At 39.0% G+C, this 25,346-nt stretch overlaps 1 protein-coding gene across 2 annotated transcripts; it reads left to right on the top strand.

Moving 5' to 3' along the window:
- The first annotated feature begins 784 nt into the window (after positions 1-784).
- Positions 785-23,990, top strand: GMPR (guanosine monophosphate reductase). Of its 2 annotated transcripts, none has more exons than XM_063298930.1 (9): positions 785-1,194; positions 4,691-4,810; positions 6,903-6,986; positions 9,715-9,888; positions 12,452-12,533; positions 14,220-14,326; positions 15,755-15,797; positions 20,962-21,121; positions 22,738-23,990. In XM_063298930.1, the coding sequence occupies exons 1-9, from the start codon at positions 1,108-1,110 to the stop codon at positions 22,916-22,918; spliced, it is 1,038 nt and encodes a 345-aa protein (XP_063155000.1). In that variant the 5' UTR covers positions 785-1,107; the 3' UTR covers positions 22,919-23,990. The 2 variants fall into 2 exon arrangements, with proteins under 2 accessions (XP_063155000.1, XP_063155001.1); XM_063298931.1 differs by lacking the exon at positions 785-1,194 and adding an exon at positions 2,272-2,373.
- The last annotated feature ends 1,356 nt before the right edge of the window (positions 23,991-25,346 follow it).

Here is a 25,346-nt window from a genome sequence, read left to right as displayed (position 1 = left end):
ATCTGAGAATCCCTGAAATATTTTCAGTATCAGAATCTGTCTCACGAGGATCACAGAAGATATACATACATTATTACCACCCTATTTCTAAGCGCTGTTTAAGGCAGGCGTCACAGCTGGGTACCTGCCAGATCTGTGGGCACTACAACTCCCAGAATTCTCAGAGGATGTGTTGTCCCACCCGGGATTCTGGGAGTTGTAGTCCCAGCACAAGGTACGGACAGCATGTCTTCAAGGAGCACTGTTGCGCTAGCAGCTGAGCTGCAAATTTAAGGCGAGGGGAAGATTTTACTCACCTCCTCTTCCCCGGGATTTAAACATTTGTTTAAACAACCACAACGGCAGCGAAAGATTGATCAGCCCAAGAAATACAATGTAAGGAAAGCCCTTCTGAAGAACTAACGCACACCATTGACCAAACAGACTGCGGGGAGGAAAGGAGGAGAGAAAAGGATGCACGAAAAGGAGAAGCTCCAGTTATTTTTCCAAAGACACAAATAAGGAACATTTGGGGAAAGCCGCTATCCCTTCTGCCCTTGGGTTGCCCTTAATTCTCCCTCACGCTCCCGATTTGGGGCGGCGGCGTCGAATTGCCTGCACCCCCGTTTGCCCGGTTTCCTTGCCCCTTCCCGGGGAAACCAGCACCGAGCTTCTTCCCGGTGCCTCGTCCGGGTCGGCGCCTGCACTCCTGCATTAACGGCGGCTGCCGCCGTCGCCTCAGTGCAGCAACGTCTCTGGCTCGCCGCTCCTTAACTGCATTGCTGTAGGAGCGCGCAACGCTCAGGCGCAAGCGAGACCTGCAGTGCCGGGCGGAGAGGGGAAACGCGAGGTCGGGCGAGGAGCCGGCGGCGGAGAGGGAGGCCGTCTGACCTGCCTCCTGGCCATGTACATTCCGTGCCAGCCCGCTCCAAATAAAGCTATGGGGCTGGGACGCTGCCTCCCGCTTCCTCAAACCCTATAAATACTCACCCGGCCCCGAAGACCCGCTCGGGTGGCTTCTGGTCTGCCTGCCCCCCGCTCAGAAGAGCAGCCGCCGCGGGAAGGGAAAGCCAAGCCAAGGCAGCGCAGCCCAGCCCGAGCGCCCCTCCTCCCAGCCAAGCCGGCGAGATGCCCCGAGTAGATGCAGATCTCAAACTGGACTTTAAAGATGTCTTGCTCAGACCTAAGCGGAGCAGCCTCAAAAGCAGAGCAGAGGTGGGGGCATTTCCAACCGAGCATGCCTTTTCTCTCTTTTTTCCCCTTTAATACGCGGCGTCTGACTTCAGTATAGATAACCCCTGTTCTCTTCCTATTTGCATTTCAGGCTAATGGATTAATGGTTCCGCCCGCCCTTCCCGCCTCCTGTCTTTTTGTCCCTAATTCGAAGTAAAATAATTTCAGAACTTTCCATGTCTAACCTCGCCGGTGAGGTTGGCCCTGGGGATCGGCTACTGCTTTTCTTTTTTCACCTTTTGCAGACTGCGATCCAAAGGAGAATCTTAACGGGGTTGTCAAAGACAGTTTATTCTCTTTGCTCGCTCTGTCGTGACCGGTGCATCTGATGGAATTGCTTCCAAATTTGCAAAAAGCCAGCACGGTTGTGGGGGGCGGAAGGAGACCTAGAGTCAGATTGCATTGTGCTCGGAACTGTAGAGGCGCCGATAAACAAGTGGCATGACATATCATTTTGCGGGCGAAAGGAAGGGAGAGCGGTGGGGGGGCCGCGATTCAAGTTACAAACCGCGCACCAGAGGCCTGGCCTTTCTTGAGTGGAAGCAGGCTAGAGAGGCGATTTTCTGAGGACGGCAGGTCAGGTGCCTTGAATAACTAAGTACACGCACGCACGCACGCACGCAAAGACACAGAGAAGGGGGGGGTGGAAGTGGAATAAAAAAATCCTTTGGGGTTTAGCAGAAAATTAGCTTATGTTTGGTCATTAATCTAACAACATTTATTCTTAATTCAGTTTTATTTAACATATGGCCTTCAAAAGGATGTTGAAGAATTCGTATTTACACGAACAGCGGCGTTCCACGTGTAATGGTCAAAATGTCACCATTGACTTTGAACGTTGAAGCCCCATGCGTTTTGTAGGTGCATCCCTGTCACAGCATGTACAAAGGGACAAAGCTTTGATCACTGCTTGTAACTGACCATTCCTAAATGAAGGTTTTTAGAGCAGGTTTACAGAACAAGTCTCCAGGGGCTGTGGGAAACAGTCAGTCCCTCTAGATGATCCTTGGCCAGGATCTGACAAAAACTCTCCTTTTCCTTACAGCACCTTTATTTGTGCAACTGAAAAAAGGAAGTGGATGGTTGTGAATGAAAATGCAGGGTTCCCCTCTCTCCCTCTATTATGCAGATTACTGCAATATCTTTGGTTGAAATCAAATGGTTTGTATAATTACAATTATTGCTCCATGATTGCAGGCTATGTAGACATTTGTCTACATAGCTGTCTTTAAAACACATATCTGTGTAACAAATTACTGTTATGGGAAATATTTCTGGAATATGGGTTTCCAGCATGCGTCCAAAATGTTTACCATGACCTATAATTTTCCTGTGGTTGGGAAGGACTTTGAAAGATATTCTAGAATTGTGGGGCCTTTTTAATTGAGTGAGATTGGAGCTAAAAAATGGTTACAATCCACCAGGATATGTTTGATAAATTTGTGTTAATTTTAAGCCTAATCACTACACAATCTTGAGCATCGTTCACAGGTGCAGGTTGCAAATTTATAAATTAACAGTGGCTTCTAGTGAAATAACATTAAATATTTCTTTTGGTGTAGTATGACCATTATATTCACATATGGATTCCATCTTACATGTGAATTTGAAAGTAGGCCCTGTTGGATTCTATTAAACATTATTGGAATAGAGTAGCCATCAGCCTTGAACCTGAGCTGTTTTTCTCTTATTTCTGGAAACAGAATGTTAGGTATTGACTCTTGATTCTTTCTGAACATGACATATGAAATTCAGTTTTGTTCTTAGGATGGATTTTGTGGGTGAGGTGTCCTCCCCATGTGAATATTTAGTACATGGAAGGGTTTGGGGGTCTTGAGAGTGTCACATAATCCAGGAAGTTACACCCACCCACACCTATTGCATATAAACTATTCTTATAAATCTTTTTATCATGCTGAATTGGATTTAGCCAGTTACACATCAGCTGAGCCTTACTTTCTTTAATTATGATTTGTTGCTTATGCCAAAGTTGTGGGTTGATACCTAATGCTAAACTATAATTTGTGTGTGTGTTTGTGTGCCTTCGAGTCAGTGTTGACTCCTGGTGACTGCCTGGACAAGTCCCTGCAGTTTCCTTGGCAAGGTTTTTCAGAAGTGGTTTGCCATTTCCTGCTTTCTAGGGCTGACAGAGAGTGACTGGCCCAAGGTCACCCAGCTGTCTTTGTGCCTAAGGTGGGAGTAGAACTCGCGGTCTCCTGGTTTCTATCCTGGTACCTTAACCACTACACCAAACTGGCTCTCCAAACTATAAATTAGGGTTCACAAAACTAAACAAACAAAATTTTTGTTTATTGTGATATATGAATTCAGCCCCCCCGCCCCTCCTCCATTGGTAACTTCTGCTCTCTTTTAATTCCTGAGTTGGAAAAATAAGTCTAGGTAACTCCCAATGAATTTGGAAGATTTTAAATCTGTTTTTCTTTGCTGTTAAGAATGGCAACTAATATATATATAATACAACTTATAACAAAGTAATTCCAAAACTGGTAGGCAGGACAATTAAATAAAGCTGGTAAACCTGAATATAATCAGTATCTGACACCAGAACATTGTCTAAATATGATAGGTCTTCAGAACTGATTACACTGTCAAGACTGCTACTCTACTGGATTATAATAGCAGCTGGTTTCATAATTTGGAGATATCCAGGGTCATTGATGAAGGAATGATCACATTTTCTAAACTGAATTTTAGTGCATAGATATGGAGAAAAAGATGTTCCCTGAAATTACTTAGTGGCCAGACTAAAGTAGCATTAAAAGTAAAAATAGTGCTCTTTAAAGCAAATTGGTAAAGCTGGGGAGATCCTGTAAAACTCAAATTATAATTTCACAGGTAGTAAAACTTCTTGCTAATTCTGGAGTCCAGACCAGTTGCAATTTCTGAAGAGTCTCTGAGGGCAGCCCATGTTAAGTATATTGCAGCCCTGTTGGGAGTTTACTAGAGCAGGTACCATAATGGACAAGTACCTCTCTTTCAAGAATTGAGTTGTTGATGAAAAAACCAATAAAGCGTGATAAAAATATTCTCAACCACTTCACTTTTGTCATCTAGGGAGCCCTGGGTCGAAAAGTATGTCTGAATTACAAGTTTACCCTTTCTGTGAGCATGTGATTCCATTGCTCACCTTTGCTGACAAGTTAATACTTGATTCGAATTTCAGGCTCTTCTTGTGGTCTTGGCCAGCTTATTGCCTAAACGGGTTGCTTTACAGTGCTAGAAACAAACTGGCTGGCTATCTCCTTCCTTGCCATTTTAGTATACTAAAGCATTTATTATGAGATTGTAGATATTTACGTAGAGAAATAATTATTTAAACCTGTTATCTTAGTGTTTACATTTTCCTAACTTTATGCCTTAATTCTATATTGAGTGCATTTTTGTCACTGGATATGAATAAAAAGCAGTGCTTCTTCCTGATGCAAAGCACAGATTGAAAAAGGTGTTGTTTTTACAGGTAGACCTTACACGTACCTTCACGTTCCGTAACTCCAAGCAAACCTATACAGGCATCCCCATTATTGTAGCAAATATGGACACTGTGGGCACTTTTGAAATGGCACAAGTTATGGCTAAAGTAAGTGCTTCTTAATTCTCCTGTCCTATAAAAAAGAAATGAAAATAACATTTGAATTAATTTTAAGTCATTGGAATCACTTAAGCCATTGACCTTGAGGTGGTCTGTTGTCTGTAGTAAATGTCATCTTCCATAGAAAGTCAATTTTATGACTTGTCTGAGTTACACCCATGTGAAGCATAAGGCAATTAAGGATAGCCAATTTTGAATATTGGTAAATTTTGTAAGAAAGTTACCCGCTTATTGAAAGAGGTACTGTAGTTAAGTTGTGAAAGAACTTAGCTGAATTTGTATTATTCTCAAACAGCCCATTTTTCCCCTCAAAGAATCCTAGGAACAATACATCAGTGAAGGCAGGACTCTTCCACAGGTTTTTTTTTATTCTTTTGATAAGTGTTCCCAAGATTTCCTGAATGAACTTTTAATACTTGGGAGCTTGAAATGAATTTCATTGGAATGGTCATAATATGTAAACTACATCTAGAAATTTCACTAATGTTAATATGAAATTAAAATTTCATAAATTAGATTTTCATTATCTTTAAGTTGAAAACATTTGTCATCTATACTATAACTCTTGAAGGATTCCACTGAACATCAGATTAACATACTTAATAGTTTTACTACTATATACAACATGGTATAGATTTGGTAGTAGTATTTCAGATGTGTACTGAAACTGAATTAAAATGCACTGAAATAGTACATTTCTAGTTTGTATATAGCTCCATATTCTCCTTTGTAAGCCACAGTCATCTGCTCCTTCATTCATTCAGTTTATATCCTGCTCTTTTATTTATTGATCTCCAAACAGTTAGCATCAATAAAAATATACCATTCAAAATAAAAGTAAAATAACTACACCATATAGACAGAAAATTACATGTAGACATACATGCATGCTTATCACACTATTCCCTTTCAAGGTATCATGCAGAGTGCAGAAAAGGAGTAAAAATTATTAAGCTAAAGAAGTTAAAGGCATGAAATAAAAAAAAGGAGGAAAGATAGCTAAAACTAGTTTACACCAACATCATTCACTATACCTCTCTTTATCTTTCTCTCCCTCAATCTTTGCTTCTATCACATTCATACATCACTTCATACATTGTCTTTTGATCTTTAGATGTTTCACCTCTCTGTTTTTGAGGATATCATCAACTTTATCAAACCACAATTTCCTCAATCTTCCCTTCCTTTTGACTCATTTACTAATTTATTTTGTGAATTGATCTTCATTATTTCTCTCTCTGTATGTTCAAACCACCTCAATGTACTTCTTGCCTACTAGTTACTCATTTTTATATTCAGTCCCATTCATTCTTGACTTTAACTCTTGTTTGACCCCATCTAATTCTTAAGTAGACCATTCCTGTTGCAGTCAACTTATTAAAATGTTTCTCTTAACAATTCCAGTGCTCACCTTCTTGCTCTCTTGGCCGCATTCCTCGCAACTATATTTTTCTCTATATACCCATTAAACGGTATTTTCTTCTCATATTTTGTAATAATAATTCTCTCATATGACTTTCTCATGTACAACCTTCTACTTTCTCATCTCACCCGACAACCTTTTTTCATACTTCCAGTTTACCTCACACTTCTGTGGTAGTCTGTAACAGTTCTTAGATAAGAACAGCTCTTTTATCACAGTTCTTAATCATTTTTTTCTCTAATGGATTCTTAGTATAATTACTAAATTGTTCTAGAAGGCTTATTATTCAGTCCTATAATGATTGAATTCAAATAAAATGATTTACAAATAATGCTAAGATTCCACCAATTTGGAAATCTATGGCAGTTATACTATATATGGACAGGATTCATATTTTAAGCCAGTTTCTTGAATCTGGAGGACTGTTGACCTCCAAAGGAGCATTCAGCCAAAAGCTTTAACTCCTCACTGCTGTCTCTTTCATGTGTAGTCTTAAGATCTCTGCATGGCTTTCTATTTCTGTATGAAGGTAACATCTTCCTATTGCTTAAACAAGAACTGTTCATATATTGCAATGACACCATGGATCTTTATTTTTTTGTGTGTGGCTGCATCAAACAGTATAATTATACCATATTTGTTTGTTTGCTTTTCTAGTACACAATGTTTACCGCAATACACAAGCATTACTCTCTAGAACAGTGGAAGCTGTTTGCAAGTGATCACCCAGAATGCCTAGAGGTACATTTTCACAAAGTTAATGTTTGTATTAGACTGTGTTTCTTCAAATACAAGAAAAACTCCGATATATCCTGTACTGTTTGCAAGAGAGTGCTTTATAAGGGTAAAAATGTTTCCAAAAGATACTAGACCTCTAGGATTAGAGGGACCCAGTGTTATGGGGGCAGTGGCACTTGTGGAAATTAGAGTGCATGTGTGGATGCAGAGACTGCCCAGTAACAAAATGACTGTTGTGATCCTACCAATCACAAAACACTCATTTACCAGAACACAAACCGGTGAGGGTACCCTCACCATCATATCTAGCACAACCAGATACTCTGCCACAACCAGCTCATGTGCTTCCAGACAAAGCATTGAACTAGAGCTATTTGTCATATTTATTTTCTAAAAAATATATTTGGAACCTATGTGAGGCCTTGAGGCATTCTTGGAAAACTAGATGATAGAAGATAGCCCTTTGTTTAACAGGATGCCAACTTCTTGCTGATAATTATTTTTAATTAAAATAATATTTAAAGATAAACTAAATGTGGCTGACCAAGGAGCCTGGAGGGCAATAGAGGTTGTGTTTGTAGGTACATTGGTGCTCAGGCACCATGTTGGTATTATTATTTATTTATTATTCAAATTTAATTACCACCCATCTCCCCCAAAAGAGGGACTCTGGGCGGTTTACAATAAAATCAAACTCCAATCAGAAATGTTAAAATCTCATAACATTATATTTTTTATTTCCACACCATCGTGGCTACCCCATCCTGGTATATCAAGGGTATAATACGTAATATAATAAGAAATAATATTATAGAACACTGGAAAGATGTGTGCATATCTAAATGATCATTAATAGATTTATTATGTTGTGCAATCCTTTTCATGTTTCTTTACAAATAAATTCACTGATAAATGCTATTTAGGGTTTCAGCCTTAATGGCATGGAAGAGCAAAATGTTAATGGAAGATAAAAACCAAGTTTAAATTATTAAAGTTCTCAGTAGATGATTTGTTGGCAAATTTAGAAAACACTGTATAGAGGAAATACATTAAAGTAAAGGTAGCCTGAGGGAAATAGGTAAGAAAATGGTTTATTGATCAGTGGTAGGCTGTGAAAACAGCTGCAGACACAGTATTTTATTCAGGCAAAAACCCTGAGGTCAAATAGGAAGTAAAACATTGTACAATATGTAAAACAGTTTTGCAAAAGAAAACCCAAACTAAATTTTTAGCTTTGTAAATGTCATTGAAAGAAATGAGAATTTTTATAATAATGCAGATATATTCTAAGTGGCAAGGAAGCAAATACTTTAAAAGAATAGACAGAAGATTGTCCTGGTAGGCTTGCTAATCTCAGTGTTTCCAAAGATACAATATTGATAAATTAGCCGAAGGCTTCATTAATTTTTGGAGATTTCTAGGCCAAACCACAAATCACTAGCTTTTGTCCCATTGTGTTCAATCTGAAAATTCCTTGTTATTTTACAACTTGTTTTTGGAGGGTGGGTGGGTATGCTTATGCATGTGTGAAATTGTAGTCAGAGCTTGAGATGCGATGGTATGAATGTCTTCAAGGGGTTGTGGGGGGAGGGTAAAGAGCCCAGATGACTTATTTGGGAGAATGTAGGCTTTAAAAGTTATATAAGGGCTTCATAGATTTTGTAGTTCTTTGAATTTTGCCTAGAAACAGTCTTAAGAGTTGTTTTCATATAGGAGTCACATGCTGCATATAATCAGCCTGTTAATAGTATGAACAAATCATTTTAGACCAGTTGAAGTTTCTAAATATTTGGTGCACTAGTCTCATTATAGTACTTATGTTGGGTGTAACTAAGAGATGTGTCACCATGGAGCAGATTTGGCATCTTCAGAAATGGATGTAATCAGAGAACAGCTTGATTACATCTGAGAGCTTTGTATCAATTTGATCTTGATTACTTCGTAAAACCAGACGTATTCCTGGTATTCTCAGTAGGTTAAACTGAACTCCAGAGAATATAAAGGTATCTGGGACAAGCTAAATTCCTATTCCTTGATTGGGTTTTGACTAGCCAGGGGCACTTCAGTGTAAGAGAAAAATCTCCAGATCCTGGCCAAGGACATCCATTTCTCCCTATCCTTACCGCAAAACATTCTCCTTCCAGATTCTGTAGCTACTCCTTGTAGCATGCTCACCAATCTCTCAATGATGAAGGGAAGGGCTCTGTTTTACATGCAGGAGGTCCCAGGCTTAATCTCTGTCTCTTTCAGATAGAGTTGGGAAACCCCCAGTTTCAAACTCTGGAGAGCTATTACTAGTCAATGCAGATAGCTCTCAGCTATATAAAGCAGCAAATGGTCTGATACAGGATGAAGCTTCTTATATTCCTAGTTAACTTTCTCCTTGACATATGAACTCATCAAAATTAGGAAAAAAGTAGGTTACCAAAAATACCAAGGATGTTCTTAAATGCTGTATTCTGTTTCTGTCACAAAAGAGATGCAGCCTACATGGCAATAAATAAATAAATAAATAAATAGTTGTAGTGGAGTGCATTATTCACGCACATTTAAAACTTCATCCTATATTGTAGCTTTGTTGTGTTCCTAGAAACCCCCCCCCCCTGAAAAGTCACATATTTAATTGTCTTAGGTATTTTCCCATTTGGCTTCTTCTGCAAAGCATAGCAGTGTGAATGCTTTTGACCTCATTTCTATAAAAGCCTTAACCGTTCTCATCTTCTTTTTCCAGCATATAGCAGTGAGTTCAGGCAGTGGGATGGCTGACTTCGAGAAGCTGATAAATATCATTGAAGCTATTCCCCTTATCAAGTACATCTGCCTGGATGTGGCCAACGGTTATTCAGAACACTTTGTGGAATTTGTGAAAGCTGTCCATGTCCAGTTCCCAAAGCACACCATCATGGTAGGGATTGGAGAAGTAGGGAGATGGATAGGTTTGTAATTTGGCAAAAAAATTTCTTGATTCCAGCAAATGTATTCCATGTCCTGTGTCTTAGCAAGGAGGGACCATAAATAATAAAGTTAATAAAGAATTTAGTATGTAAAAAATCCAGGTTTAATCTATAATACCTCTATAGGTTGTATAGACTCCAGTATGATATCTTGCTGTCAGTCAGTATAGTCAATAATGTCAGACAATATTGAACAGAATTGATGCATGGTTTGACTTTGTATTTCTATTCCAGGGATGGGTGTTCTTTTCTGCTACCTTTGCATATTGCTGTGAGGTGATCTAGAGCATTCCATTCCCCCCAAGTATACTTTAGAGGGCATTACATGAGAGAGATGCCAACACTTCACAATACATTGATAAAATCATGCAAGATTTCTGGGATTACAAAAAACCCAACATCTTTATTTTGGGATGGACCAGGAGTAGGCACTACATAACCATCCCTCTGTGGAAATGGCTTTCCACTCTCATCTTGTTGTACTGGAAAGCAGATAATTAGCTCTAGAGCAGGGTTTCAAACTGTTCCCAAGAACTTGATGCATTTCTCTGAGAGACTAAAAGAAAAAAATAGAACTCAGCCAATTTTCTATCACTAGAGCTTTGCCTCTTGATCAAGGATTCCAGGAATTGTTTTTTTTAAACTAATGTTTTCTGCAGCCTGAAAAAGCTTGAAAAACCTGATCTATATTAAGTTAATGGTCTACTTGTTCAAATAGTGGATAACAGGAGCTGAAACCTGATGTGAGATCATGGCTCATTTTACGGTTGTTGTTTTAATTGCAATGTTCCTTGCACTAGGCAATTTGGATTTGGAACAAGGAAAAAATAGTTAATAACTTATGCTGGTAGACATTTCTGCAGCAGTAAGAAGAATCAGCATTATCAATTTTGATTCATTTTGTTTCTGAGTTATCTTACAAATGAAAGATGGAGAATGAACTCCACAAAAGGGCCCATTCGGACTTCTTTCTATAGTACTATTTGCATGCATGCACACATTTTAGAGTTTTAGTAATAGGCACATCTTTAGATTTATTTATTTATTAGAAATTTATGAGGCTGTCCAACTCTAAAACAACTCTAAGTGGGATACAGTAAAAACAATAACCGATAGTTAACAATATTATATTTGTGATCTCATTTCTCTTTATTTAAAAGGGTAAGCATGTAAGGCTTATGGGATAGGTTGTGCTGAGATATAGGGCACAACACAAAGATTGGCACGTTTGTTAACAGGATCATGTGTTGAATTGTAGAGGTAATAATGTCATTAGCGAGTTTTAGAATGAACCAGGGATTTGAACCTGGAATCTTCATCTTGAAGGCTAGCTTTCTAGACTCTGTATTGTACAGGCTTTAATTTTTTTTTATAAAAAATAGGTCTAGAAATACCTACAATATAATTTTGAAACGTATAATATTGTTTCATGCATTGTAAGCTTGTTAAAAATATTCAAATACAGTATTAGCACAGAAGAATGGTCAGTGCTTTTCCAAAATACAGGTGAGTAACTACACAGGGGACCTTTCACACACAACTACATTATTATTAGGAACACACCATTCCAAGCTTGTTGGAGGAAAGATGAGTTACGTCATAACAAAAAGAAAAAAAAAATCATGCACAAGTAGAGACATTGAATATGCAAAGTGGTGGATAACTGATTTTCGGTAAATGCTAATAGAATGTAATATTGCCTCTTTTGTAATTGTGAGCCTTTTCTGAAGAAGTAGTTCATCATGAGCAAATCAATTTTTGAAGCAAAATGCTTTTTCTTTTGTGTCTGGTGTGACCATTGTTATCAATGAGAAAATGCCTTTCTATAAAATGTGACTTATTTAGAAGAGTTTCATGGCACTGAATCATTCAGTCAGAAAGGGCAAGTTTTTGTCCTGATGTTTCTGTTCTGATCTCAACCTTCCTGGCTTGCTGTATTAAGCAAGATTTCCATTCTATTAAATAGAAGCGTTGATTGTGCAAAATGGACTATAAGAATGTACTTGCTATGTATGGAGTTATGGCTATGATAATGTTCCCCTTTCACTATTTTAAAGAAATGTAGATAAGAGATACTAAGAGAAGGGGGGGACACCTAACTTGCTAGAGTGACCTAGCATAGGAATTATAAGATCCAGTTAGTGCCCGGGCAAAGAAACTGCCTATTTTAATGGAAACTTTTGCATTTACAGGATAGAAAGTAGGGTGTCATACACCTGCTGATCACCTGAGAACTTAGGGTGTAAATCAGCCAAGATGATGATTGATTGCTGAACAGCACATTGGATAATCACATCCCCATCTTAAAGGAGTTTGTGGCTTTGAAAATAAGGCAGTTTTCTGCATACAAGTGAAAATGCACAATGTATGTAATCTGCTCAAAGTGGAGGGCAGGCAAAGAAGGAAGGAAGGGAGGAAAGGGAGGGAGGAAGGAAGATAGGTAAATACATTTGTTCACTGTTGCAATCATTGTGGATTTATTCATTATCTGTAATACTTTTGCCTACACTTCAGGCAGGCAATGTAGTAACAGGAGAGATGGTGGAAGAACTTCTTCTGTCTGGAGCAGACATCATTAAAGTAGGAATTGGACCAGGTAAGCCGGCTAAAAGTATAATTGCTTGAATCACTTGCTTGTACATTTATGTCAGGAGTATTTTCTTTGCATCCTTACTGCCTATAATAGTGCTGTAAACCTGGGAAATACACTTGTAAAATAGGTCACATTACATGCCTTGATGGGGCTGTATTCTAAGATTACATGCTATAATCAAGGAGCTTCTTCTGATGAGTTGCAAAGGAAAGAAGGTGACGCTCCACTGAGTTTAGCTCAGTCATCAAGGTTCAGGAACTTGGAGTAGTTTGGGACAAGCGAAATGAACCTTAAATCCTTGTCTGTGAAATAAATCACAGATTCCTGTTGTACAGCTGCTATGAGGATGAACAAAATGAGAATTACCAACATAAACAAAGCAGAGAATTTTACAACAGATGAATCAGCAGCATTTACTTCAGGGAAAATTATTCCTCTTTACACATGTAAAAATGGAATCTCAAGGAAAGTGTATCTCTGAGGAAAAGGAAAAGGATCCCTGAGAAAGAACCCATTTCTTGGCTATGAACATAAACCCTCTCGCACATATCATTTAGATAAACTGCTAGAGAACAGAAATCTAAAGACCAAAAAACTGTCTGATGCAGTGTGTGGATGGACAAGTTGGAAGGAAGACTGGTTTGCGGGTATAAAAAGATAGGGAGAGGTAGAGTGAAAAGCGTTGCTGTAAACTCGTTCTAGTTATATTTCCTTTTCTTTTTCTTATTGTATGCCTTTAATCTCTTTGACTTATAACTTCCTTTTTTGCGCTTTGTGTAACATTACTTTCCCTCAAAGGGAAAATAATGATGACTATGTATGTATGTTCCAACATCTGTGAAAAAAATCTGCCTTCACATAGTCTGGGAAAATACACATTCTGATAATGATGCAGAGAAAAAAAAATCTAAATACCATAAGTATTTGTGTCCTAGAATAGCTAGGCATGCAACTCTTTGTTGAAGACACATTGCTGAAAGTGACCACAAAGCCCTTAAGTTCAATGCAGAAGTAGGTGGATCATTGCCAAATGACACATTTGATTTGAAAAGAGAAATCTTTTCCAGAATTAGGAGATTGCTAAAAAAGAAGCTGAAAGACGAAGTCAGAGTCAAGTCTCTCCAGAGACATGCAAAAATTATTTAAAATCACAATACGAAAAGCTCAGGTAGAACATTGAATAAAAAGCAGTACAATTGTGCCATTGAAATTTGGCTGTTTTGCCATCAGAATTCAATGATGTGAAATTGGGGCCTGGGGGAGGGGACATGCAGCCCAAGAGAACTTATTGCCTACCTATGTGGGGGAGTTAGCCAATAATTGATGTTAATTTTGCTGTGGATTTCCTGACCTAGTGGAGATGTGGATTTGGTGCCTCCAAGGCTGGGTCTAGCCCTGTTTCCTATAAAGAAAGGAGTCAAAAGAGGAAATGGGTATTTACTGGTTTTGTTGCTCTTACCTTTCAATCTTTATGGGTCCTATCAAGTGTTGTTTTGCCTTTTGTGGATATTATGTCCTGTCCCCTAGTAAATAGTTCTCTCATTCTGTCCAGTCCATATAATTTTATTATGTGTGTGTATATGTGAAAAGGCTTTCATATGGTTCATCTATCTGAAGGCATCAAGGACTGCATTTCATCTAAATTGCAAGATGCTATGATGTCCTATTTTGTTTCTTCTTAATGCCTAGGTTCTGTGTGCACTACTCGGATAAAAACTGGGGTTGGCTATCCACAGCTCAGTGCAGTAATTGAATGTTCAGATTCTGCCCATGGACTGCAGGGACATATCATTTCAGTAAGCAGAATCTGTGTTAAATTCCATAAGTGAAAACAAGGATCCAGAAGCAAAGTCCCAATAAGCAGAAATCAAGGGAGATTTTTCTTGATTATTTTAAACTTTTCTATTTTTTTTTTTTAATAACTTATAGACCACTTTCCTGGTCAAAGATATAATTCTGCTCATAAAGATTTTGGAAGCTTTCAGGTATTTGTTGCCTCTTGTATTATGTTTGGCAAAAAACTATAGAAACTATAATTGATTCTGGCATACAGAGCTCATCCTTGGTTTGCACCAGTTGCACCAACAAGGTGGTTTACAGAACAATCCCATGTAGAGTGCATTATAATTGTCACTCTTTAGTGCATGTGTTTAGTAACAGAATATTCGCAATTGGTGCAAAGTGAAGGGAGTATAGATAGATCATCCCATCCCACTTTTCTGTGAATGTCTTCATTGTGCTTTATAAATTACCATAATGGTTTCTACTATCAAAGAATTTTTTTTAAAAAAAAAGGTATTTATTTAATACCTTCCTGCACATGCTGAAGGATGGAATGCAAGGCTAAGTACATACTTCACTTTCTAATTTGTACAGAGAAATAACATCAGGCTTATAGAATACAGTAAAATAAATCAAGAAAAATAACACACCAGTCAGTCCATGGATATTCCAGAAGTGCCCTTGAAAAGGGAGTAGATTTTCCAAAACACTTTGGGACATATAAAACCTTCTTTACTGACACTTAGGATTCTTCCCCCTCCGTCAGTGCTTGCCACCCTCCTTCACTGTAGTGAGATTAAATGGAGGAAAGTGGGCATCTTCCTTAGTGCCCCTGTTTTTCTGAAAAATCTCCATATCCACAACCTGATGCTGATGACTGCTTGTGTGGGCGAATATATCTGATTAATTATTGGAATAAAATTATGTCTAAATCCCATTTCCAGAAAATTTTAAAGAAATCTGCATGCTTTCAAGACAGACCACATAGTAAATGGAATTTTAATCTGTTCCTTTTTTTGCGGGGGGATGCCTTCAAGTCAGTGTTGACTCCTGGTGACTGCCTGGACAAGTCCCTGCAGTGTTCTTGGCAAGGTTATTTTCCGAAGTGGTTTGCCCTGGCCTCCTTCCTAGGGCTGAGAGAATGACTGGCCCAAGGTCACCCAGCTGGCTTTGTGCCTAAGGTGGGATGAGAATTCACTGTCTCCCAGTTTCTAGCCTGGGGCCTTAACCACCACACCAAACTGGCTCTCATAATGTGCTTAGTGTATTGAAATTAAACCTTTTATGAAAATAAGGTTGACGCCCTCAATTTTCTAGTTCTCATTCCTATAAATGCTTAGGCCAAATCCTTTGGCCAACACCAGTTTAAATTGTCACTGTGTAACAGTAACAAATGGAGATGTATGCACTGACCTCTTCCCTTGTTTCCATACTTTATTCAGGATGGAGGATGCAGCTGCCCAGGAGATGTAGCCAAGGCTTTTGGTGAGTACTATCTGTTGCTGAAGAGTGGGAAGTGCATTAAGATGAATCTACTCCAATTAGGAATAAACAGTCTGTCATTTTGCTTGTATTTTTTTTTAAATCTCAACTTATTCCCATTCCACTTCTGAAGAAATGCACAAATTTGGCAGGCTCTTACTCTGTAATGAAGCAAACAATCTTCTCACTCATTCCTACTAGGATCGGCTGATCCCATGATGGAGAGTCTCGGTTGCAATTGTCTGTCATATAGCTGTTAAAGATGAGGAACCTGTCAGAAAAGAGGTCCCTGTGCTCATATAGCTTCAAGAGTAGGAGTAAACACAGAGTTTCAATTCCAAACTTTTAAGGATTATTCACAACTCAAATCCTTTTTTCCTATGATGGATGACTCTGCCAGTTTTGTTTTCCTTTCATTCATCTCTGACACTTTAAGATCACAAGTTATTTCCATCTCCTAAAAAAAGCAGAGTGCAATTTTGTTGTAAGACACCTGGAATGAAATCTGCATCCATTGTAGATAATGGCTAAAATTTATAACATAATACTTTCTGTAAATTGATTATCTTCCAAGTATTGTGGGAATATAAAATAATACAAACAGTGTAGGTATAAAATGGGACAGATAGTTTTATAGCCTGATGCAAATGGATTTGTTTTTCCCTGTTTCCTAGTACTTAAGAACTACCACTAGTATCTGATACTACTGATAATAATGATACTGATTGGATATCAGTAGTGGTACCATTAACCAGTAGGTTTTTGAAAGTTCTCATTCTCTGAAAGCGCTTCTCTAAATAATGATCCCAATAGGCATATGCTCCTCAGGTACTATATATGCATCATTTCCTTCTACTTATTTTCCCCTGATGTTACTGCTTTTATGGATGTACATTTATACCAAAGAGCTTGTTGTTGTTGTTTATTCATTTAGTCGCTTCCGACTCTTCGTGACTTCATGGACCAGCCCACGCCAGAGCTTCCTGTCGGTCGTCAACACCCCCAGCTCCCCCAGGGACGAGTCCGTCACCTCTAGAATATCATCCATCCATCTTGCCCTTGGTCGGCCCCTCTTCCTTTTGCCTTCCACTCTCCCTAGCATCAGCATCTTCTCCAGGGTGTCCTGTCTTCTCATTATGTGGCCAAAGTATTTCAGTTTTGCCTTGAATATCATTCCCTCAAGTGAGCAGTCTGGCTTTATTTCCTGGAGGATGGACTGGTTGGATCTTCTTGCAGTCCAAGGCACTCTCAGAATTTTCCTCCAACACCACAGTTCAAAAGCATCGATCTTCCTTCGCTCAGCCTTCCTTATGGTCCAGCTCTCGCAGCCATATGTTACTACGGGGAACACCATTGCTTTAACTATGCGGGCCTTTGTTGTCAGTGTGATGTCTCTGCTCTTAACTATTTTATCGAGATTTGTCATCGCTCTTCTTCCAAGGATTAAGCGTCTTCTGATTTCCTGACTGCAGTCAGCATCTGCAGTAATCTTTGCACCTAGGAATACAAAGTCTTTCACTGCTTCTACATTTTCTCCCTCTATTTGCCAGTTATCAATCAAGCTGGTTGCCATAATCTTGGTTTTTTTGAGGTTTAGCTGCAAACCAGCTTTTGCACTTTCTTCTTTCACCTTCATCATAAGGCTCCTCAGTTCCTCTTCACTTTCAGCCATCAAAGTGGTATCATCTGCATATCTGAGATTGTTAATGTTTCTTCCAGAGATTTTAACTCCAGCCTTGGATTCCTCAAGGCCAGCTTGTCGCATGATGTGTTCTGCATACAAGTTGAATAGGTAGGGTGAGAGTATACAGCCCTGCCGTACTCCTTTCCCAATCTTAAACCAGTCTGTTGTTCCGTGGTCTGTTCTTACTGTTGCTACTTGGTCGTTATACAGATTCTTCAGGAGGCATACAAGATGACTTGGTATCCCCATACCACTAAGAACTTGCCACAATTTGTTATGGTCCACACAGTGAAAGGCTTTAGAATAGTCAATAAAACAGAAATAGATGTTTTTCTGAAACTCCCTGGCTTTTTCCATTATCCAGCGGATATTGGCAATTTGGTCTTTAGTTCCTCTGCCTTTTCTAAACCCAGCTTGTACATCTGGCAATTCTCGCTCCATGAACTGCTGAAGTCTACCTTGCAGGATCTTGAGCATTACCTTACTGGCATGTGAAATGAGTGCCACTGTTCGATAGTTTGAACATTCTTTAGTGTTTCCCTTTTTTGGTATGGGGATATAAGTTGATTTTTTCCAGTCTGATGGCCATTCTTGTGTTTTCCAAATTTGCTGGCATATAGCATGCATTACCTTGACAGCATCATCTTGCAAGAACCAAAGAGCTAATGCTGTTAAATTCTTAAGTGAAAAGTGTGTTGCTGTTTTAAGAAATCCACTCATGAAGGTTAAAGCATTAACTTTAATGAGTCAATTCCTTAAAAGAGCACATGATTTTTCAGCAGTAAAAAGCCTGAAAGAAGACAAGTCACCTTAATGAATAGCAGAAATGAATCTGCTTGTGTAATGTTCAAATAGACTTACTTTGAATAATTTTTGAAGCATGCACAGCCGTAATAAACAGAATCTAAACTAGTCTGCAGTGTTGTGGATGAGTACAAACAAATAAAAGTTTAAACAAAGTAATAGTTTTGAGTTGAAAAAAAGATGCTGGTTAGTTGAAAGGCCAATCAGAAAATAAGAACCACAACTCTGTGAGTTAAATTTCTCTTGAAGATTTAAATTAATGGATTTGGCCCTTAATCTAGATTTCCAGGTTTTGTAACTAAAAGTACACCTCAGGTTTGTCCTTGGTAACTTATGCCTTAGAATAGTGATGAACAAGATGAAACTCCCCCCCCCTCATGCAGCTCCCCAATATTCCATGATTGTGCCACTGTATTCTAGTAAAAAATGGCTGAACTTGGGTGATGCAGTTTTGGGGTTCTTTTTCAATAGTAAGTCTAGAAAGGGAGAGGAAGGCTCTAGGACAGTGTTGGCTGGGGTATTCTGGGAGTTGAAGTCTGCACATCTTAAAGTTGCCAAGTTTGAGAAACACTGCTCTAGGTAAAAACAACTCCAATTTCTTCCCTCAAAACCTCCCTCACACCTCCACAAGCACTCCAGACTTGGGCTCACAAAATTTGCCTCTTCTGCTGCTGAATTTTCACAGCATAATTTCAAGTTATATGGAAGACATCATGGGCTTTTCCAGGTAGGAACTGAAGAGAGTGACCTATCAGTTCTCCTCACTTTCTCACCCTGAAAAATGGGAAACCCAAAAATCAGCATCATTCCTTCATGTGATATCATCACCCTTCAACTACAGTACTCCATTTGATTGGGTGAGCAAGAGCTCCCATCTTGGGAAAGTTTCCCAGCCTTGCCTTTGATATCTCTCCATTTGGGCTACCATAACTTATATACTGGATTCCTTGGAAAAAATGTTCAGAAACTGCAGCTAATTCAAGATGTCATACATAAAATATTGATTGTGGGGCAGCGGACTGCCTTAGTGAAACTTTTTGGTTATTAGTTTAATTTTGGATGCAGTTCAGTGTTACTCTTCTAAACTCCTATCAGCTTCTTTGAAGAGTGGTTCTTTCATTTAGAAGGCTGCCTAGCTATCAGTTTTATAGAATGGATGGTTATGCAACCCAGAGGTATCTTTTGTAGGAAGATGGAATTTAATTTAATATAAGTAATTTAATTTACTTAATTTATGCACCGCCTGGCTTCACAATGACTCTGGGTGGCTCACAACATGACAAAAAGAATAAAATACAATGTAATTTAAAAAAAAACCCAACCCAACAACAACAAATAGGATAAGTAAAACCTCAGTGGCTTTGGAACTCCCTGCAAAGGGAGGTTAGACTTCCTGTTATCATTCCATAATAAGGCTACATTTCTTATTAAGTGTTTTTGTATTTAACTTTATTTTTAACTATCACGGTACCATCGTTTGGAAAAAAGGGGGGTTGTAAATGTAATAAATACAGTGAAGTTGAACAAGAGTGGGTGCCTTCAGCAACCCCCATCCCCCGATATAATTCATGAACAAGAAGCATTTATTCCAGAACAGAGCTTTGGAGACTCTTTCCAATATAGTGATGGTCCATTTATTCTTAGTCTTTTTCTTTTCTTTAAACATTTATTCCACAGGATGAACCAACCTTTTATCTAAATAGTCCCATAAATGCTTAAGCCTTTACTACAGAACTTTATAAGAAACTTTTTGAAAGTTAAGGCAAATATCCCTCGGATTACACTCTGCATAAACTTACTGACATCTCACAGACACAGAGCTGTAATGGAGTTAGTGATTTTTTTTTCCAGAAGCATTACTGAGACATCTTGAACAAGACTTGTACTCCTATATTTCAAAACACGTTATGCAATAATGTTTGCTGTCTACCTGGAACAGATGTCGCCTGTATTTTTTTAATCTTTAAAAACTGGTGTTATATTTTTCTAGCCCATAGACTGATGGTAGTGGCATATATCACATATATTTTACAAAAGCGGCAATTTCACACCTGACTTCTTTCAGAATGGCTGGATGGAGTTCTTCTTCAATTTGTTTGCCTTGCATTCCTCTTCCTTTCATCATCACTATCTGCATCCCTTCATCAGGTTCCTTTGCTGAAAATGTCTCTGGCGCCACAGGTTTGTGTCCTCTATCTTCTGCGGCGAAAATAGATACAAAGAAGTCTTTTAGTTTTTCTTCAGTCTCCACATTCTACTGTACCCTTTAAGTCTACTGTTACCCACTGATCTAGTTGCCTTCCGATCCAGTTTCCTGTAATGCCACTTGTGCACAAGCTGTGAGATAGAAAACACACCTCTACATTTTTTTTTTGTGGCCACCATGAATTTCTATATTTACATTTATTTTACAATTAAACTTCTTTCAAAATTGCATTTTTCCCAAATGTGAGAAAGCCTTCTTCAACTAATGTGGGCATATGCCATATCCTGTGACAGAGTTTTGTGGATTGAGGTCTCTTCCTGTTATATGTCTCTAAATACTGTCTGTGTGTTGTATATATAATACTTGAATTGATGAGGAGATTGCAATTATTAATGCAGCCCTGATCGTTAGCCCTGCTATGTTGTTTTGGCTTAATCCCTCATATTCATTTTTTTCCTTTATGCCAATCACAGGAGCTGGTGCTGATTTTGTGATGCTGGGGGGCATGTTTGCAGGACATGATCAATGTGCTGGCGAGGTTATAGAAAAAAATGGTAAAAAAGTGAAGCTCTTCTATGGAATGAGCTCTGACACTGCTATGAAGAAGCACGCAGGCGGCGTTGCAGAATACAGGTACCAGGTGTACTAACTTTTCAGCATAATATACAAGGCCACTGCTTGAAACTCTAATTTGGTTAATGTGATATTGGCAGCAAACAGAAGCGCAACCTTCTGCAATGTGCTCCACACGGGGCTGCCTTTCAAGGCCAGTTTGGAAGCTGTAGCTGATCCAGAACGCAGTGGCATGGGTAGCAATGCAGGTGCCTCAGTACACCCATGTAATACTGCACTGGCTCTCAGTAAACTTCCAGGTACAATTTAAGATGCTGGTTATCACGTGTAAGGGCCTGCATGGCACAGGAGCAGGTTACTTGCAGGACTGCCTTTCTCCTGTTGTCTTTCCCTGTCCTTGAGGTCACAGAGAGTGGGCATGATCCAAGTCCCTTCTCTGAAGCAATATGACTTAATAGGGCCTAGGAGATATGCCTTCTTTGTTGCTGTGTCTGTCCTTTGGAATGAGCTCCCCCTGAAATTTGGATGGTCCCGACTCTACTGGCTGTCCATACAGCTGGACTGTGGCTTTTCTCCCATGCACTGGCCCAGCATGGTAGATGAGCCAGTTCTCTGACAAGTGTGTTATTGTTGGCAGCCTTATGTGTTGATTACATATTGGCTTTGTTGCTTATTTTGTTTTTGCATAGTATTTATTTTCTTTGATTCTGAAAGGGGTGGCCTTACTAATCAAATCAAATCATAAAGCAAGCAAGCTTTTAATGTTGCGGGGGGGATTAAGATGATGGCCAACACATGATTGAAACTGTCCCTTTTATATGCCTGACACAATGTATTTAAAGAAGGGGTGGAGTTTCAATCACATGGTTGTCTTGAATTTTTTGCCACTACCTCCACCCCTCCAGACACTCCCAAACACGAACACTTGGCTAGTTGCAAGCTCAGAAGCACATACTAGCAATCAGTCTGGAAGTCTACTCAGAATGTCATCACTCCTTCTCCCACCCTCTGAAAATTAGATTCTGATGACATGGAGTATGCATGGTGATCACAATCCAAAACAAAGTCGGGGTGATTTCATTGGACTTAATGAATCTGGCCCTGCCAGAGTTGGCAGCTGCATAGGTAGTAATGGGTCAGGAGCAGTTAAGGTCATGACTGCTCAAGAGTAGGGTACCACAGGACTTGGCTTTCTCCTCTGTTATTTAGGACCTATATGAAACCACTGGGAGGTATCTGTTGGTTTGGGGCAAATTAATATTTGGGAGGTATAAATTTCTGTAATAAATCAAGAAGTAAATAATTCCTCTAGTTGAACAGAGGAACGACATCTTCCAAGGGTTAAAAAGATTGGACTTTTTAACAACTTTTAAGTATATTGTGGGGATTTTCATAAGAAGCAAACAGGTGTTAATATATTCCCTTCAGTTCAGAAAAGCAGTCCTATAAAGTGGCATTCTCTTTGATTAATACTAACCCCCAATATATATACTATCAAGATTAATTATAAGCACAGTGAACAAATGCCTGTGGTTAACTTCCAAATTGATTTATTTTGGACTGGAATACAAGCAAATATATCTGTTTGGATGAGATAGGCACTGTGGGAAAAAAAACATGTTTTAATATTGGAGGAGACAGCCTACCAATGCAAGTAAAACTGTTTCCCTCTCCAGAGCCTCAGAGGGCAAAACAGTGGAAGTACCCTACAGAGGAGATGTAGAAAATACTATCCGTGACATCCTGGGTGGTCTCCGTTCTACTTGTACCTACGTGGGAGCTGCCAAACTCAAAGAGCTTAGTCGAAGGACAACCTTTATTCGGGTAACTCAGCAGCACAGCCAAATCTTTTCTTAGCCAAAGAAGAAAACACTGGGTCTTTGGAGATGTGAAATTTGCTAAGTTCTCTTTCTCCTCCACCTCTTCTTCTTCTTCTTCTTAATTTGTAGGATGGGAAGGTGATTATATAGCTTCTGCCGACATATTCCAAGCTAGGAAAGAAGCAGGTTGCTTAATACCATTATTGTAGTGGTGTGGGCCTGATGAGGACAAGCCGTAAACTGCCTCTATGTCCATGATTATGTTTTTGTTCAGAATTCAGTGGTATTCTTTTTATAGCCTTGTCTATGTAAGAAATCTAGTTTGATCTTTAAGAACAGCCCATCGTAGGGACCTAGATCTCCATTCATAAAGCATTTGTCTGTTGGATCAGCCCTGTAACCAGTATAAGCAAAGCCATTCAGGGTTTTATATTCAGAGTTTCAACTGCTCCTGCAATGTGTGGTGAAAGTCAGAAGACCAGGAGAGCAGCTCTGAAGCCCAGAAAACCCTTGCTGCATGGATACGGCCCCAGCATGCCAGCCTGCCTTAGAATAGCACTTACGTAATGAAGAAATGCTGTTTTATTTTCACAGAGGCATCAAGTGCCCAATTTTTAATGTGTGATTATATGAAAGTTCTTAAAATGGTTGATTAAATAGTTACACTCAATTTATTGTAATGCTTTGTTAGGGAATAGGTTTCAACATTACAAATGGAGATACCCTTTCTGTTCATTCATGTCATTTTAAAGAAGAAACATGTAAGCTAATGATGGTGGCTAACTTTCTCAAATGCCTTTGGGCAAAGACGGAGAAGGCACTACAGCTCCACATCTGAGCCTACTGTGCAGAGCCAAATTAGAAAAAAAAAACCCATTCATCAAAAAAAGATCAAGTGCTTTCAAAAACTACAAAACGGAAGTAGAGACGTTTCTCTGTAAATTGAGCAGTCTCAGGTACAGGTTGACTAACTCCAGTGAAATTCAATTCATAAGCATTGGGCAGGAAAATCAGGTTTAACTATCAGGCCCCCGTGTGCAGCCCTTTTACTTACTTGTGCATGTAATATGTATCACTGCATTCATTTCTATTAAAGAAGATTCAACATCTGTTGTTACGAAATGTTTGAAGTAGGGTCAAGACTGGCCTCTTTTCTTGTCATTAGCAGAGAGTATGGGGTGGGGGTGGGGTTTAATTACTGAGTCACTGCAATCCAGCAGTCTTCCTTAGAAACATTGATTTTAATCAAAGAATATGTGGGCATAGCAGGGAGGCAAGAGATATATGGTAGGGGAACAATTGAGTATCGTAAGGAACAATCCCCCCATCATTTACTGATTATTTTACATAGACAGCTAAGAAATAGGCAAATTATCACAGAAAAGCAGAGTGATTTGGAAAGAATCCCAAACAAAGAATATCATTCCAAATCTGCCACCAGTTTTCAGTTTTCATGGGATGATAGAGAATGGGATGTTGTATGTCTCAGATGCACCTAATTAGATGTTCCATAAAAAATATGAAGAAATTTGATCTTCCATATTTAGGTCCTGGCAGTAGATACTATAAGGGTGTCTGCCTTCTTGTTACGTCCTTCTAGTCTTGAGCCTCAAAGGCACAGACACTGATACTTTTGTAATCAAATCGGAATTACAAGGGTTTCCCTGCCAACCATGTTTGCCATTATTGGTTCGGAGGGCCCATTTGTGGGACTAGATTATTTTAATTCATGGGTTGATTTCTCATAAACCAGGACTACCCATCACACTCCTCTTTCCTCATGAATGTTCCAGAACTGCTCTAGAACCTTCTGGGCCTGATTTGGGAGAAACTACATGGCATTCTGCATCTGTTCACTGATGAAATGGTATTGTTAGATATTAGGGATATTCCATCTTCAAAGGAAAACAACTCAAGCAGCAGGGCTAGGGTCCGCTTTTTGTGATCGGACCTTCAACTAACCAAGTATTTTGTTTGGATTAAACTTGGATTTCTTTGCAGTCTTCCCCTTTGTATTACAATTACACACTGATTTAGGACCTGTGCGTTAGGACTGTCCATGCTTTAAAAATGAGTCAGAAGGAATGTTTCAGACTTGGTATCAACAAGTATGAGTCTGTAAAAAGATGTGGCTGCTTTAAGAATCAAATTAACAAGTCAGTTTTTTAAAAATCACCATCTTTTTTGGGTCACAAAAAAGCCTGAAAAAAGACAGGCTGATTGAATGAATAGGAGAGAGGACTTCTGGTTGTGTAAGATCTAGATCTCATTTTCCATATCACTGCTGTAACATGCACAACCAATTCTGGGACTAGTTTTTCACAATTTTAGGAGGCAAACTTTTTATGTGGAACCTGATGGATGATATGCAGAGGAGATTCACTACTCTAACACTCAAAGCTGCACACCTCCAATGTAGTTTTACTGCAAGTAAAGTTCCTTATTTTTTAAACTACCTGACAGAA

This window comes from Candoia aspera, chromosome 3, assembly GCF_035149785.1.
Source record: "Candoia aspera isolate rCanAsp1 chromosome 3, rCanAsp1.hap2, whole genome shotgun sequence".
NCBI lineage: Eukaryota > Metazoa > Chordata > Lepidosauria > Squamata > Boidae > Candoia > Candoia aspera.
This window is presented reverse-complemented; position numbering and strand designations above follow the sequence as displayed.